The following is a 17,753-nucleotide window of genomic DNA, read 5'->3' on the forward strand; positions in this document are numbered from 1 at the left end:
TCCGCTTGTGTAGAAGAAGGGAACTGTGAGCTGTTTACACGTCATCAAGTTGTATTTTACATCGACAGAACTTAAAATTATATTGTTTTTTGATTAAAAGAAGATTTTAAATTCAGACAAATCACGATTATATATTGAGTAAAGAGGCATAATTTATGTGTCACCCGAACTCAATAAAATAAAAATTTTAATTAGGAAGTCTAACAGTATTTATGAACTTGATTTTTCATTTCACAACAACATATATATGTAAGTAATGACTAAAGATCCCATTAATTACTTTTTAGAGTGACAGCCAATCACCTTCTCAGCAGAGCGCACAACACGCTGCAGTCTCTGTTTGTCCCTGATAGTGGCTCCAGCGTACCACACGGTGATGGAGGAGGTGAGGATGGACTCGATGATTGCGGTGTAGAACTGCATCATCGTCCGTGTTGGCAGGTTGAATTTCTTCAGCTGCCTCAGGAAGTACATCCTCTGCTGGGCTTTCTTGATGACGGAGGTGATGGTGGGCTCCCACTTCAGGTCCTGAGTGATGGTGGTACCCAGGAAGCGGAATGAGTCCACAGAGGTGATGGGGGTGTCAGTCAGGATGATGGGGGGGAGTGGAGCTGTGTGCTTCCTGAAGTCCACAATAATCTCCACTGTCTTCTGGGCATTCAGCACCAGGTTGTTGTGGCTGCACCAGGACACCAGACATTCAAAAGCAGAGCAGGAAACTGTTTTCTTTGTGAAAGTGGTCGCTGAGGAGTCCATGTGCGCTCAACGTGAGGTTCAGAGATTTAGCAATCCTAGTCATTATAATTTGAATGTGACTCATTGAGGGCTGAATAAAAACATTTTGTTCCCTGGCACATGTCTCTTCAGCTGAACAAGGAAATAATGACGACATTCAAGGATGTTCACAGAACAATTGAGAAGATGAAGGATAATGTCCAGCAAATTCAAATTTTATTTGTCACGTACACAGTCATACACAGTACGATATGTAGTGAAATGCTTGGACAACTGCTCGTGACCTAAAGAAAACAAAAAAGGAAAAGGCTATGAATAAGATAGGAAATAAATATGAAAAATTAAAAAGGGTAAATTTAACTAGGAAGGAATAAAATATAAATTAAGGTTAAAAATGAAATAACTGTACAACACAAATTAGAATGAAGGGTAAATTTAACTGGGAAGAATAAGATAAAATATATAAATTAAAGTTGAAAATAAAATAACTGTACAACAAAATACACAATATAGAACTATATAAGAATGTATGAAGAAATATAAATAAATATATGCACAATAACAGCAGCATATACACAATAACAGCAGCGTGATTTAAGTAATGAAGTGAAAACAAAGTCCAGAAAGTCCAGTGTGTGTGTAAGAACCATATGTGTGGGTCAGTACTGTGTGGTGGTGTGATTGAGAGACCGTATCGCCTGCGGGAAGAAGCTCCTCCTCAGTCTCTCTGTGTTGGTCTTCAGGGAGCGGAATCGCTTTCCTGACCTCAGCAGAGAGAACAGTCTGTTGTTGGGATGGCTGAGGTCCTTCACGATCTTCCTGGCCTTGGTCCAGCACCGCCTGCTGTAGATTGAGTGCAGGTCAGGGAGCTCGGAGCGGATGGTGCGCTCAGCTGACCGCACAACCCTCTGTAGAGCTCGTCTGTCCTGCATGGTGCTGTTCCCGAACCAGGTTAAGATGTTTCCCGCCAGGATGCTCTCTATGGTGCAGGAGTAAAAGTTCCTGAGCACCTTGGAGGGCAGTTGGAAGTCTCTCAAGCGTCTGAGGTGGTGGAGACGCTGACAGGCCTTTTTCACCACGGTGTTGATGTGACAGGACCATGACAGGTCCTGCGTGATGTGAACTCCGAGGTATTTGAAGCTGTCCACTCTCTCCACTGGGCACTCGTTGATGATGGGGGTCTGGTAGTTCCTCTCCTGCTTAGTGCTGAAGTCCACTATCAGCTCCTTTGTCTTACTGACGTTTAGAAGGAGGTTGTTCCTCTGGCACCAGTTCTCCAGATTCCTAATCTCCTTCAGGTAGGCCGTCTCGTTGTTATCAGAGATCAGGCCCACCACGACGGTGTCGTCAGCAAACTTGATGATGGTGGTGGAGCTGGTAGTGGCCACACAGTCATATGTGTACAAAGAGTACAGCAGGGGGCTCAGAACACACCCCTGGGGGGCTCCAGTGCTGAGAGTGGTGGAGGCTGAGACATGTCCGCCCATCCTTACTGCCTGTGGTCTGCCAGTTAGGAAGTTGGAGATCCAGGCTCCCCTCGTCGTGAAAAGACTTGAAGCTCTGTGGAAACTGGTGTTTTTCCTCGACCAGAGGAAGGAAGTTCAGCTGTCTGATGTGAAAAAAGCTCTGGAGAATTTCCTAGAGACTTTGCAGAAAGCTGAACTACTGAACATCAAATTCACAGAGGCTCACAAGATGAATCAGATGTGGAAGAGTTTGAAAATCTGAACAAGAGCCTCACTGATGACTACATATCGCTGTCTGGGGCTCTACACATCGATCGGGAGATGAAGCTGGATAAACGAGAAAAAAATGTCCAAGCTGGAGGCAAAATTAGCAGAGCAGGAGGAGACACTGGAGGAGACACAGAAAGGAGTGGCATCAAATTCAGCCCAAGAAAATAACACGTTCTACTGTGTCCTGCAATGAAGATCAGACCACACATTATAGGAAACTTTGTTAAACCTCTGAAATCACAAAGTTTAAAATATTTGAGATTATTATAATTAACTAGCTCATGATGTGCTTCATTCTTCAACTTGATTTATATGTGATGTGTAAAAGTATAAAAGTCCTACGAATGTATTATTCTTGATCTTTGTGGTGTTTTCACTGTGAATTTTAATTCCAGAAAAGAAGAAGAAAACAGAAACGCAGGAAAGGTTTTTCATCCGGCTCAGTGTTTCTCTGCAACAGCTGAACACTCGATCCGACTAGTTTGGCGTTTCAGCTCACCGATGCGACAGAAACATTAGTGGGAGATATTTCTTGGCAACTTTTAAAAGATTTGTCCAACTTATTCCAACGTAAACCCTGTCCGTGAAGCCAGGGGACATTTCATGGGCTTATGCGATTGGACGAGAGGGTGTAGTGCTACGTTATTAGCCAATGACTTGTCACGGTCCGGGGCAGCGGCCGTGTGAAGAGTGGAAAGGAGGACTCAAATTCAGCACTTACTCAGATGTGAAGGCGATTTATTGACAATATCAAACATAAAGTGGAGATGGCAAAACAGAACTAAGGATGAACTAAACTGGGTGAAACTACACAAAGGAGTGGCAAACCTGAACATGAAGGGAGAACAGCAGGGAGAGCACGCAGGGGATTTCACAGGGTATGAACACAGACGACGCGACGAGGAGCAGAGGAAAACACACACTATAAGTACACAAAGAGACACTGGGAAATCACACACAGGTGGGAGACACAGCTGGACCTGATTAACCTGACGAGACAGGGGAACACTAACACCAGGGACCAACAGAGGGAGCACAAACCCAAAACCCAGTATCTAAAATCCCAAAACACAAACCATCCCAAAACAGCCCAAGAATAATAAAGAGAATAATAACAATAAAGAACATAAACACAAAGTCACTGAGTCATGGCCGCAGGACCATGACATGACTGTTGATCACCACGCTGCATCCTCAGACTGCACAGTTTGAAGCAGATCAGATGAACGATTGTTAAATTAGATGAAAACCACACAGACACACATAGGCTCCTTGATTTATTAGAGATTCATTTAGCACTAGGACAAGAGGACACAAATTACATAACAATGTGAAAGAGAATAAATATGTGTGCACTCATTTCAGCAAGGAATAATTTCATTGTTTCACAAAACTTTATTAAAATTGTTTGTTTTTGAATCCCTCTCAAATCTATTTAATCGTGAAAAAAAGTAGTATTTCTTTTACAAAAGAATTTCTCGAGAATGAAAGTTACCTTCACAGCTTCCCAGTCAAGAAGACCTTCCAGGAGGAATGAAGGCCCATGAGGATTAAATAGGGATTATTATTGATCACAAATCATGCAAAGCGACTGGCCAAACTAGTAGAGCCGAAAACCCATCGGTGAAACAGTTCTGACGACAGAAACAGGGCTGATGGTCCTAATGACGGGCATCGGGGGCATGTTATTGGAGACAAGAACGCGAACTGTTGTAGTTTTGCAGAAAGGCTGGGCCAGAACAGGCGTCGAAGCCCGCATGGGTGCCATGATGTAGGCGGCAGGCACGGGAGGAGAGGGGATAGGCGGTGCTGCTGGGGAAAACGTAGGACATGGGGGGTTAGGCAGCGGTGTGTAGGGGCGCCCTAAAACAGTTTCATACACCTTGTGCAGTATGTCGCTCTGCTCAACCTGCAGAGCTCCAGAAAGCATCTGGAAGTTCTCAGTGAGTCTTTGGTTCACCTCGCTGAACTTTGCTCCAATGCTGCCTGACATCATGAACTGCTTAAGCCGATTATTTTTTGAGAATTTTGACACCAGTTTCTCAGCATGTTTCAAGATGGTGTGGAGTTCCTTCAGCGCTTTCTCCACAGCGCCAGAGTTTCTGCCTGATCCCCTTTCTTTGACGGTTAAAACCAGTCCCTCCAAAGCTCTGACCCTGTCAGCAATCCGCCTGCAGCGTTCGTCATTGTTCTTCATATTGTCATACATCTCGATGATGGTTGGGCAGAGGCCAAAAAGTTCGGAGACCAGCTTATCCATGGTGAACTGTAAGGAAAGAAAGGTAACAGAACTGTAACGGTGCCATGGAGAAGTAAACTTAACTAGACTGAATTCAAATCAAAATCAAATCGAAATTTATTTATATAGCACATATTAAAACAACAGTGTTGACCATAGTGCTTCACAGTCAGTATAAGCATGAGACAATTAAAACAAACAATAAAACAGGACAACAAACAATAGGTAACAACACAACAAGCTAGACCAACTAGTTAGAATCAAAAGCCAAAGTAAAAAGATAAGTTTTAAGACGTGATTTAAAAGACTGGATCGACTCGGCAGTACGAACATGAACAGGGAGGTTATTCCAGAGTCTGGGTGCCACGGATGCAAAGGCCCGGTCACCTCTCGACTTCATTCGAGACCTAGGTTGTGCTAGGAGCCTGTGATTGGACGATCTGCTCTGTTGGGATTGTATGAGTGGAGTAGTTCAGATAGCTGGGCGCTAAATTATTCAGAATATTAAAAGTGAACAAAAGAATTTTAAAATCTTTGCGATATTTAACAGGGAGCCAATGTAATTTGGCTAACATTGGAGTTATGTGTTCATGAATTCTTGTACCTGTTAAAAGACGCGCAGCTGCATTTTGAATTAACTGAAGCCGGCAAAGAGAGGAGTGTTGGAGGCCCGAGTAGAGGGAGTTACAGTAGTCCGATCTGGATGTAATAAATGCGTGGATAAGCTTTTCAAGGTCCTTTAAAGGAAGGAACGGCTTTGCTTTGGATATCTGACGCAACTGGTAAAAGCTGTTTTTTACCACAGTGGAGACCTGTTTCTCAAGTTTAAAAGAGCCCTCCAGGAACACTCCGAGGTTTCTTACAGTGGGCGAGAGATGGCTAGCGAGAGGGCCTAGGGCATCAGCTAACTGGTTTAGCGGAGTGTGACTACCAAAGACTATGATTTCGGTCTCGTTCAATGTAGGTCAAAATGTATTAAAGTTAGTGAAGGGCAGGATTTAGCCTCTGGCTGCTGAATACAACACGTTTCAACTCTAAATTCCCATTTGAAGAAAACACTTTCAAAGCATAGTTAAAAATATTAAACTGCTGCTGGTTTTAACAAAGATGACTCCAGGGTAAAATCTCCCATCGTACAGGAGCAGAGGAGTAAAGAGTTTGGGTATTTACCAGTCAGTGGAGGTCACAAGTGTTGCTGCTCAGGTGTTGAGGAAAATGAATGTCAATTTCATTCTTGTGAGTTTTTTAGGTGATTTATCTGAAACATCTCTGTGCTGACGTACAGCAACAGACACAACGATCTGCGTTAGCCCCGTTTATTATCAGCAGAATACTTCAAAGTAAAGCACGGATACCTGGAATGCTTAAGTATTTTGTACTTAGTTACCACCCAGCTGTTCTTGGTTTTGTTCTGACATGAATTGAATCAGAGTGAGCCGATGTTCTGAGCACAGACGGTCCAATCCTGACCCAGGTGAGCCTCAGCCCAACAGTCCAAGCAGAGAGGCCTGTAACGCTTCAGGTGAGTCACAGCCAGCGAATCACAACTGCCTGCTGTCGGTTTGCTTCATCCACACAGGAAGTGGCCCTCTGTGAAAAGACGTTTCTGTGGTGTGTGTTGGTAATCGTAAATGTAAAAACAGAAATGTTAACCAATTGTTTTTGAACTAATTCTAGTTCATAGAGTCCAGTTTGATGTGAGCGGCAAATATTTGATCTCTTTAAATATTTCACAGCAAACCCAGTAAGGCTGCACAGTTGGAGGCGATACCTGCGCTGCATGCACGTCATTGTTTACATCATGAAGGTACCAGTGTTGGGACTAAGGCGTTATTAAGTAACGCGTTACAGTAACTACGTTATTATTGTGGTAAGTAGCACGGTAACTAGTTATTATGCCAAAACCAGGAACGCGTTACTCGTTACTGGGATTTAGATAGGCACGTTATTCGTTCGTGTGGTGGCTGTCGCGGAGCTTCCACAGATTCAATAACATTAGCAAGTGGTGGAGGCAGCAGGTGGAGGAGGGAAAGGGGAGACAGGAGGAGAGACCCGAAGCGGCCGCCGGTCCGAGAGTGTCAGGTGAACTGAACTTCAGGTAAGAGGTTATGACCTGCAGTCTCTCTGGGTCAGATATGAACCAAGTTTAGGTGGAGTTTATTTTAGCTGTGCTGACTTTTTCCGTACTGCGTGCTAGCTAGCATGACAGGGTTTCTATACAGCTGGGTGGTGCTATGAAGTTAATGATGTTGAACTTTATTTTGTTCATATGGTTAATTATTAGAGTTTCCAACCGTCCTGTAAAAAACGGAATCGTCTCGTATTCAGAGAAATTATTACGGGTTTCGTGTTGAGCTGAAAAGGAACAGTTTGTCCCGGACTTCAGCTACAATGAAAAAGACACAAAGCTGGAGTTTTTCTGCGTCTTTACACTGTCAGCTGACTCTTCTTCGCTCCCCCTCCCTCTCCTGTTTCTACTTCAATCATGAAACTGATCAATGATCAGCTTATCGGCTTTTCTCTCTTGTTTGTTTATCTCCACTTTGCGCCAGAAAGAGGAAACCAGCTGATAAACAACAGCAGCACGTTTGAGCTTGATCAGCTGTTGTTAGAATTTATTTAATATTAATTTCTAGTATCAGCTGATGTGTCAGGGCTCTGTGTGCGGGAGGGCGGAGAGGAGGATCCAAAGGCAGTACTCAGACACAAACGTGAAACTCAAAAAACCTCAGCTTTATTGCTGGCAGAAAAACAAACATGGAGTGAGGATGGAACACTGAGACCAAGGACACACAGGCATAATTCTGAGGGTACAACACGACACTGAGCATGGGAAAACACAGGGCTTATATACACAGGGTAGTAACGGGGGAATCGGCAACAGGAGGGAGACACAGCTGGGAGAGATCAGGGCTAACGAGACGGGGGAGCTAAGCTGCACACACTAACATAAGACAAAGACTTTCACAATAAAACAGGAAACATGAATTACTGAACAAGCATGCAGACTTTACACTGAGAGACAGACAGAATGACACATGGAACCTGAACTAAACTAAACGTGAGATATAACTGAGAACAAATCCTTAAGCACGGATAAACAGAAACAAGAAACTAATAATAATTATCATCTACGAGAAGAAAACAATCCATGAAGCAGAAATAAACCAAAACATAATAAACTCAAAATACTGGGTCCAACGGACCCAGAACCGTGACATGATGTTTGCTGGAGCCACAGCTGTAAAGCTGCTGGTCATGGTGTGGGTTTGGATATGTGGTGAGAGGGAAACATGAAGATGAAACCAGGAGATGTCCTTACTGAACCATCAGAGCTGAACAGGTGATGGAGAAACAGGTTTACCTTTTAGGTGACAGGAATGAGTTGAAGTTATGAACTGTTTCTGAGAGACAAATAACACCAGGATCCTTTTCTAAGTAGCTGACAGCTGGTAACTGTGCAGGGGCGGGTCTAGCAAAGTGCTGCCAGGGGGCCATGTAGGGCATTAACAGGGAGAGGGGGGCACAAAGAAATACTTTTCTTTCTTATTATCATTTAAAATGTCTCGCTTTTAAAAAAATAATTATCTGAGTCTTACAACAAACGATTGATAGATTGATGCATATATACCATCAGAACAGTGCACATCACTGTCACAACAGGGTTTATTTTCATTCAAAGGCTTTATGATTTTTCCTATAATGGTGGGCCGGTCTCTAGTCAAAATGCCCGGGCCGATTTTTTGTCCCAGTCCAGCCCTGTAAGCAGCTCATCTGCAGTCTGGTGTTACCTACATCTTCCTATTCAGAAGGCAGAATTTCCGAGTTCTGAGTACAATCGAAAGCACCACGACTGCAGTTTTTGTGTTGGATGTAAAAAGCAGGATAGGATAGAATCAGGCGTGGGATTTCTCTCGTGGAAATGTGCACATTATTTTTTTCCTTTCTATTGGTAGGTGGCACAGTGCACTGTGGGAAGTAAGCAAGCTAGAAGACTGACAGTCTGGCTGGGTATCCAGTTACGGAAGCAACACATTAACAAGAGAATTCTGAGTAAAACCAAAGTTACTTTCCCTAGTAACTAGTTACTCTGAAAGTAACGAGTAACTTGAAGTAACTGAGTTACTTTTGATAGAAGTAACTAGTAATGTAACTAAGTTACTAATTTAAAGTAACTTACCCAACACTGGAAGGTACAGCCAATAGAATGAGAGGTGATATTTTGTTTCTAAGAGATGCACTCAGGTCAGGTACATGGAGACCTTATTTGTCTGCAATGATGTTTTGATGAACAGGAATGTAGCACAAAGTAAAGGTGAAAGCAGCCAGCTGTTAGCTTTAATGTTAACAGTTTCATTTATATTTTTATTCTACAAGCTGCACTGAAGTTAGGAGAGAAGAACAATCAATTATAGTTTGCTGCAAATACCTGTATATGTCTCCATCACTAACTGACACAACAAAGGGGACTCTTACCTTGTAGCGTGAGTGTTGTTGGGAAGCACAGCAGTGACACCTTGTGGTGAATAAGTTAATCACCATCACATAGCTGGTTGCCCTCCATCTACAGCAGCACAGCAGCCAGTAGCTGGAGATTCTGAGGCTGACGGTGCACCGGAGCCCTAGCATCCATACGCTGTTCCAGGCAGTGAATGTTCTCATGTTACCTGATGAATCTGTCTGATTGGTTATTATGTGTTATTATTGTGTATCACGCGTGCATATAACAGGTATTACGGTAAATGATACCTGTTGTACCGTAAAGTAAAAGCTATGTTTTTAGGTGTGACGTTAACAATGACAAACATACATATATATACACATACATACACATATGTATATGTATACCATATATTAGAACATTAGACTGCTGATTTATTGTGAATGGATGATATTGTTTTATGATGCACTATACTGCTGAGTTAAGAAGAGAATATTGTGTGCAGAGAGTCAGGGCCTTGCTGTTCTGATAGCAGAGGAGACAGAGCACATTCCACAGGAGGTTCACCCCACCACCTTGTTGGGAGCAGGAAAAACAATGAGCCGAGGTCATAACTTGGGCGCCGTGTGAGAGAAAGAATGTGAATGTTTAGGCCTTTACGACTAGGTGTTGCCCATTAGAGGCTATAAGAGCTTGAGTAACCCTCCACCAGTTTGAGATTTGCTGTGTCACTCTGCATGCATGTCTCCCCATCCGGAGGGTTTGTGCTCTTAAAGTGTTGAATTGTATGGAATAAAGGATTGTTGATTGAGCATTTATACACCGAGTATTGTCCTTCCTTCAGCCCAAAGATCAAAAGAATACATGCACACACAGACATACATATATATATATATGTATGTCTGTGTGTGCATGTATGTATGTATTGTTCAATTCTCCCAATTCTTTTATTTATATATATATATATATATATATATATATATATATATATATATATATATATATATATATATTTATATATATATATATATATATATATATATATATATATATATATATATATATATATATATAAATATATATATATATATATATATATATATTTATATATATATATATATATATATATATATATATATATATATATATATATATATATATATATATATATATAAAACACCCAGCACGCCCCTGCGGGCGGTTTATCCTTCAAGCTCGGGTCCTCTACCAGAGGCCTGGGAGCTTGAGGGTCCTGCGCAGTATCTTAGCTGTTCCCAGGACTGCGCTCTTCTGGACAGAGATCTCCGATGTTGTTCCCGGGATCTGCTGGAGCCACTCGCCTAGCTTGGGAGTCACCGCACCTAGTGCTCCGATTACCACGGGGACCACTGTTACCTTCACCCTCCACATCCTCTCGAGCTCTTCTCTGAGCCCTTGGTATTTCTCCAGCTTCTCGTGTTCCTTCTTCCTGATATTGCTGTCATTCGGAACCGCTACATCGATCACTACGGCCGTCTGCTTCTGTTTGTCTACCACCACTATGTCCGGTTGGTTAGCCACCACCATTTTGTCCGTCTGTATCTGGAAGTCCCACAGGATCTTAGCTCGGTCATTCTCTACCACCCTTGGGGGCATCTCCCATTTTGACCTCGGGACTTCCAGGTTATACTCAGCACAGATGTTCCTGTACACTATGCCGGCCACTTGGTTATGGCGTTCCATGTATGCCTTGCCTGCTAGCATCTTGCACCCTGCTGTTATGTGCTGGATTGTCTCTGGGGCATCTTTACACAGCCTGCACCTGGGGTCTTGCCTGGTGTGATAGACCCCAGCCTCAATGGATCTTGTGCTCAGAGCTTGTTCTTGTGCTGCCATGATTAGTGCCTCTGTGCTGTCTTTCAGTCCAGCTTTGTCCAGCCACTGGTAGGATTTCTGGATATCAGCCACCTCCTCTATCTGCCGGTGGTACATACCGTGCAGGGGCCTGTCCTTCCATGATGGTTCCTCGTCTCCCTCCTCTTTCCTGGGTTTCTGCTGCCTGAGGTATTCACTGAGCACTCGGTCAGTTGGGGCCATCTTCCCAATGTATTCTTGGATGTTCGTTGTCTCATCCTGGACTGTGGTGCTGACACTCACCAGTCCCCGGCCCCCTTCCTTCCGCTTAGCGTACAGCCTCAGGGTGCTGGACTTGGGGTGAAACCCTCCATGCATGGTAAGGAGCTTTCTTGTCTTTATGTCAGTGGCTTCTATCTCCTCCTTTGGCCAGCCTATTACCCCAGCAGGGTACCTGATCACGGGCATATATATATATGTGTGTGTGTGTGTGTGTGTGTGTGTGTGTATATACAGGGAGTGCAGAATTATTAGGCAAGTTGTATTTTTGAGGAATAATTTTATTATTGAACAACAACCATGTTCTCAATGAACCCAAAAAACTCATTAATATCAAAGCTGAATGTTTTTGGAAGTAGTTTTTAGTTTGTTTGTAGTTTTAGCTATCTTAGGGGGATATCTGTGTGTGCAGGTGACTATTACTGTGCATAATTATTAGGCAACTTATCAAAAACAAATAAATAAATATATATATATATATATATATATATATATATATATATATATATATATATATATATATATATATATATATATATATATATATATAAAACAAATATATACCCATTTCAATGATTTCTTTTTACCAGTGAAACCAATATAACATCTCCACATTCACAAATATACATTTCTGACATTCAAAAACAAAACAAAACAAATCAGCGACCAATATAGCCACCTTTCTTTGCAAGGACACTCAAAAGCCTGCCATCCATGGATTCTGTCAGTGTTTTGATCTGTTCACCATCAACATTGCGTGCAGCAGCAACCACAGCCTCCCAGACACTGTTCAGAGAGGTGTACTGTTTTCCCTCCTTTAAATCTCACATTTGATGATGGACCACAGGTTCTCAATGGGGTTCAGATCAGGTGAACAAGGAGGCCATGTCATTAGTTTGTCTTCTTTTATACCCTTTCTTGCCAGCCACGCTGTGGAGTACTTGGACGCGTGTGATGGAGCATTGTCCTGCATGACAATCATGTTTTTCTTGAAGGATGCAGACTTCTTCCTGTACCACTGCTTGAAGAAGGTGTCTTCCAGAAACTGGCAGTAGGACTGGGAGTTGAGCTTGACTCCATCCTCAACCCGAAAAGGCCCCACAAGCTCATCTTTGCTGATACTCGGCCCTGAAAATCTTAGAAATATGGTATCTAACCAGATTCTTACCCTGGATGGCATTACCTTGGCCTCCAGTAACACTGTGAGGAACCTTGGAGTCATTTTTTTATTGGGCGACCGTGGCTCAGGGGGTTGGGAATCGCATCTGTAACCGGAAGGTCGCCGGTTCGATCCCTGGGCTCTCTGTCCTGGTCGTTGTGTCCCTGGGCAAGACACTTTACCCTACTTGCCTACTGGTGTTGGCCAGAGGGGCCGATGGCGCGATATGGCACCCTCGCTTCTGTCAGTCTGCCCCAGGGCAGCTGTGGCTACAACTGTAGCTTGCTTCCACCAGTGTATGAATGTGAGAGTGAATGAATAGTGGTATTGTAAAGCGCTTTGGGTGCCTTGAAAAGCGCTATATAAATCCAATCCATTATTTTTTACCAGGACATGTCCTTCAACGCACATATTAAACAAATATGTAAGACTGCTTTCTTCCATTTGTGCAACATCTCTAAAGTTAGAAATATCCTGTCTCAGAGTGACGCTGAAAAACTAGTTCATGCATTTATTACTTCCAGGCTGGACGACTGTAATTCATTATTATCAGGAAGTCCAAAAAACTCGCTGAAAAGCCTTCAACTAATCCAAAATGCTGCAGCAAGAGTCCTGACAGGGACTAGAAAGAGAGAGCATATTTCTCCTGTTTTGGCTTCCCTTCATTGGCTTCCTGTTAAATCCAGAATTGAATTCAAAATCCTGCTCCTCACATACAAGGTCTTAAATAATCAGGCCCCATCTTATCTTAATGACCTTGTAGTACCATATCACCCTATTAGAGCGCTCCGCTCTCGCTCTGCAGGCCTACTTGTTGTTCCTAGAGTATTTAAAAGTAGAATGGGAGGCAGAGCCTTCAGTTTTCAGGCCCCTCTTCTGTGGAACCAGCTTCCAGTTTGGATTCAGGAGACAGACACTATCTCTACTTTCAAGATTAGGCTTCAAACTTTCCTTTTTGCTAAAGCATATAGTTAGGGCTGGACCAGGTGACCCTGAATCCTCCCTTAGTTATGCTGCAATAGACGTAGGCTGCCGGGGATTCCCATGATGCATTGAGTTTTTCCTTTCCAGTCACCTTTCTCACTCACTATGTATTAACAGACCTCTCTGCATTGAATCATATCTGTTATTAATCTCTGTCTCTCTTCCACAGCATGTCTTTATCCTGTCTTCCTTCTCTCACCCCAACCGGTCGCAGCAGATGGCCCCGCCCCTCCCTGAGCCTGGTTCTGCAGGAGGTTTCTTCCTGTTAAAAGGGAGTTTTTCCTTCCCACTGTCGCCAAAGTGCTGCTCATAGGGGGTCATATGATTGTTGGGTTTTTCTCTGTATCTATGAAGCGCCTTGAGGCGACTTTTGTTGTGATTTGGCGCTATATAAATAAAATTGAATTGAATTGAATTGAATTGAATTGAATACCAGCCCAAACCAGTACTCCACCTCCACCTTGCTGGCGTCTGAGTCGGACTGGAGCTCTCTGCCCTTTACCAATCCAGCCACGGGCCCATCCATCTGGCCCATCAAGACTCACTCTCATTTCATCAGTCCATAAAACCTTAGAAAAACCAGTCTTGAGATATTTCTTGGCCCAGTCTTGACGTTTCAACTTGTGTGTCTTGTTCAGTGGTGGTCGTCTTTCAGCCTTTCTTACCTTGGCCATGTCTCTGAGTATTGCACACCTTGTGCTTTTGGGCACTCCAGTGATGTTGCAGCTCTGAAATATGGCCAAACTGGTGGCAAGTGGCATCTTGGCAGCTGCACGCTTGACTTTTCTCAGTTCATGGGCAGTTATTTTGCGCCTTGGTTTTTCCACACGCTTCTTGCGACCCTGTTGACTATTTTGAATGAAACGCTTGATTGTTCGATGATCACGCTTCAGAAGCTTTGCAATTTTGAGACTGCTGCATCCCTCTGCAAGATATCTCACTATTTTTGACTTTTCTGAGCCTGTCAAGTCCTTCTTTTGACCCATTTTGCCAAAGGAAAGGACATTGCCTAATAATTATGCACACCTGATATAGGGTGTTGATGTCATTAGACCACACCCCTTCTCATTACAGAGATGCACATCACCTAATATGCTTAATTGGTAGTAGGCTTTCGAGCCTATACAGCTTGGAGTAAGATAACATGCATGAAGAGGATGATGTGGACAAAATACTCATTTGCCTAATAATTCTGCACTCCTTGTATATATATATACATACACGTATATATATGTATGTTAGCGTGGGCTGCAATGCGTTAGCACGGTTAGCTCATTAACGCGTTAGTGCCATGTAGCCCCACGCACGGGGCGATCCGCGATAACTCGCTAAGGCAGATTTGCCGTGTTAATGCGGTTATGGCGTTAGCATCATTTTAACGAGATTAACGCTGACAGCACAAGTTTTTACAAAAGTCTGCAAGGTCAGCAGACATGGGGACATTTGTGTGCGGACTGAATTATAGCACGTTCGCATGAAGACAGGAATTACATCAAGGGTTTCTACTTCTGCTCCACTAGAGTAGCTTTGCATGAATCACAGTTCAAATATATGTTTTAGCTCCTCCCCTTTTACAGCCAACCTACCTTTACATCAACTGTGTGCCTCAGATACCAGAGATTTCACCTGTGTGTGTGTGTGTGTGTGTGTGTGTGTGTGTGTGTGTGTGTGTGTGTGTGTGTGTGTGTAGATCAGCGTGCTGTGTCCAGAAGAGGCAGCAGCTCAGGAGCAGTCGGGACAGGTGACAGAGTGTCTGAAGATCAAACTGGAAGACTGTAAGATGGTAAATGAGCTCGCTGCTGCCTTCACTGACCTCTCAGGGTGTAGTGAAACCCAGCTTTATAATTTAAAATGTTTTAGAGAACTACCTGAGGCTGCTCGGCTGGCATGTACAGTGGCTTGCAAAAGTATTTGGCCCCCTTGAACTTTCCCACATTTTGTCACATTACAGCCACAAACATGAATCAATGTTATTGGAATTCCAGGTGAAAGACCAACACAAAGTGGTGCACACGTGAGAAGTGGAACGAAAATCATACATGATTCCAAACATTTTTTACAAATAAATAACTGCAAAGTGGGGTGTGTGTAATTATTCAGCCCCTGAGTCGATACTTTGTAGAACCAGCTTTTGCTGCAGTTACAGCTGCCAGTCTTTTAGGGTCTGTCTCTACCAGCTTTGCACATCTACAGACTGAAATCTTTGCCCATTCTTCTTTGTAAAACAGCTCCAGCTCAGTCAGATTAGATGGACAGCGTTTGTGAACAGCAGTTTTCAGATCTTGCCACAGATTCTGGATTGGATTTAGATCTGGACTTTGACTGGGCCAGTCTAACACATGGATGTGTTTTGTTTTAAACCATCCCATTGTTTCCTGGCTTTATGTTCAGGGTCGTTGTCCTGCTGGAAGCTGAACCTCCGCCCCAGTCTCAAGTCTTTTGCAGACTCCAAGAAGTTTTCTTCCAAGACTGCCCTGTATTTGGCTCCATCCATCTTCCCATCAACTCTGACCAGCTTCCCTGTCCCTGCTGAAGAGAAGCCCCCCCAGAGCATGATGCTGCCACCACCATATCTGACAGTGGGGATGGTGTGTTCAGAGTGATGTGCAGTGTTAGTTTTCCACACACAGCGTTTTGCATTTTGGTCTCATCTGACCAGAGCACCTTCTTCCACATGTTTGCTGTGTCCCCACATGGCTTGGGGCAAACTGCAAACGGGACTTCTTATGGTTTTCTGTTAACAATGGCTTTCTTCTTGCCACTCTTCCATAAAGGCCAACTTTGTGCAGTGCACGACTAATAGTTGTCCTATGAACAGATTCCCCCACCTGAGCTGTAGATCTCTGCAGCTCGTCCAGAGTCACCATGGGCCTCTTGGCTGCATTTCTGATCAGCGCTCTGCTTGTTCGGCCTGTGAGTTTAGGTGGACGGCCTTGTCTTGGTAGGTTTACAGTTGTGCCATACTCCTTCCATTTCTGAATGATGGCTTGAACAGTGCTCCGTGGGATGTTCAAGGCTTGGGAAATCTTTTTGTAGCCTAAGCCTGCTTTAAATTTCTCAATAATTTTATCCTTGACCTGTCTGGGGTGTTCTTTGGACTTCATGGTGTTGTTGCTCCCAATATTCTCCTCTGAGGCCATCACAGAGCAGTTGTGGAGCTGTTTTGCAAAGAAGAATGCGCAAGGATTTCAGTCTGTAGATGTGCAAAGCTGGTAGAGACATACTGTAAGTGTCACAGAAATGGCTTGTGTATAAAGAAGTTTAATAGATGGTTCCAGCAGTTAAAATGTTCTTGATTGTACATTTCTGTGGTCAATATTGTAAAGGTGTGTTTATCTTGTATAGGAGACATGTTTATCTTGTCACAAAGAACAAGTTGTTACACCGCTATTATTGCGAGGTTTGGGCGTGATAATATAGGGTCGAGCCACGATCGCCCCATATATAAATATATATATAGTCGACCTTAATCTTGCAGAGAATCTGATGATTTTGTGGATAATTAAAGTCAGTCATATATCCACAAACACAACAAGCTGAAAGTCAGTGATGCTGCTCGGTTTGCAGTCCTGAATATCACGGCACAAGCAGGATCCACTGCACTGTTAATGTGAGCTGTGTTATATTGCTGCCTCTGTTCGGTGGTGTCGAGCCAAACGGACTTTAACGTGTGTTTGAACGAGCTGACGGTTCACTCGTTAAGCTGAAAGAAAGATGCTTTAATCACAGCAGTCACACATGTGTCCACTGCACCATCTGGAACTCTTCTTGTTTACACTCGTAATAACACAAACACTAAATCCTGCTTCTCTGTGCTGTTGTGTAGCAGTGTGTACACCTGAGACTGTCACCTGTCTGTCTGTCCTGCACTCTCTCTCTGTTTCTTTCTCTCTGATTGTGGAATAAAAGTATGAACATGTGTTTATAAGTTACACTTGTGTTTGAATCCTGCAGCTTATCACACATTTGATGTCCATGTGTGACGACTGCAAGTGTCCAGAGTGAGGACAGACTGAGGGACCCACTGCTGCACATCATCTGTGAGGCTTTGCAGCCCTGATGATCCACCAGGACAAACTCGGCAGTGTGTGAGGAAGAGGAGGAGGAAGAGCCAGCAGCAGCTGACAGATGGAGAGAATAGACAGACTGTTCCCTGTTTGTGAAGGACTGCTAGGAAAGTTTAACAGAACTGTCTGTGCTGAATCAGTCTTATTAGGTAATGTTCAAATAATGTGATCATCCCAGTGTTTCCAGTGTGGGAGAAAGTACTCAGAGTACTCAGGGCCTTCAAGTTACACACCATGAAAGGCAGCAACAAGTTTAATGTTCAGAAACCTAAAGTCTGTA

At 43.4% G+C, this 17,753-nt stretch overlaps 1 protein-coding gene across 1 annotated transcript; it reads right to left on the reverse strand.

Moving 5' to 3' along the window:
* Positions 1-3,703: 3,703 nt before the first annotated feature.
* On the reverse strand, positions 3,704-4,731 carry LOC147326801 (mixed lineage kinase domain-like protein). The gene has a single exon (XM_086302689.1). The coding sequence runs from the start codon at positions 4,729-4,731 to the stop codon at positions 4,072-4,074; it is 660 nt and encodes a 219-aa protein (XP_086158815.1). The 3' UTR covers positions 3,704-4,071.
* Between the last annotated feature and the right edge of the window lie 13,022 nt (positions 4,732-17,753).

The sequence above is a fragment of the Aulonocara sp. 'chitande type north' Nkhata Bay genome, linkage group LG7 (genome assembly GCF_057382095.1).
Source record: "Aulonocara sp. 'chitande type north' Nkhata Bay isolate Kocher_YH1m ecotype deep benthic linkage group LG7, A_spYH_male_GT1.1, whole genome shotgun sequence".
Classification (NCBI taxonomy): Eukaryota; Metazoa; Chordata; class Actinopteri; order Cichliformes; family Cichlidae; genus Aulonocara; species Aulonocara sp. 'chitande type north' Nkhata Bay.

Bases quoted from the DNA above. Each gene is read 5' to 3' on its own strand.
- LOC147326801 (XM_086302689.1), bottom strand. From the start codon at position 4,731: ATGGATAAGCTGGTCTCCGAACTTTTTGGCCTCTGCCCAACCATCATC.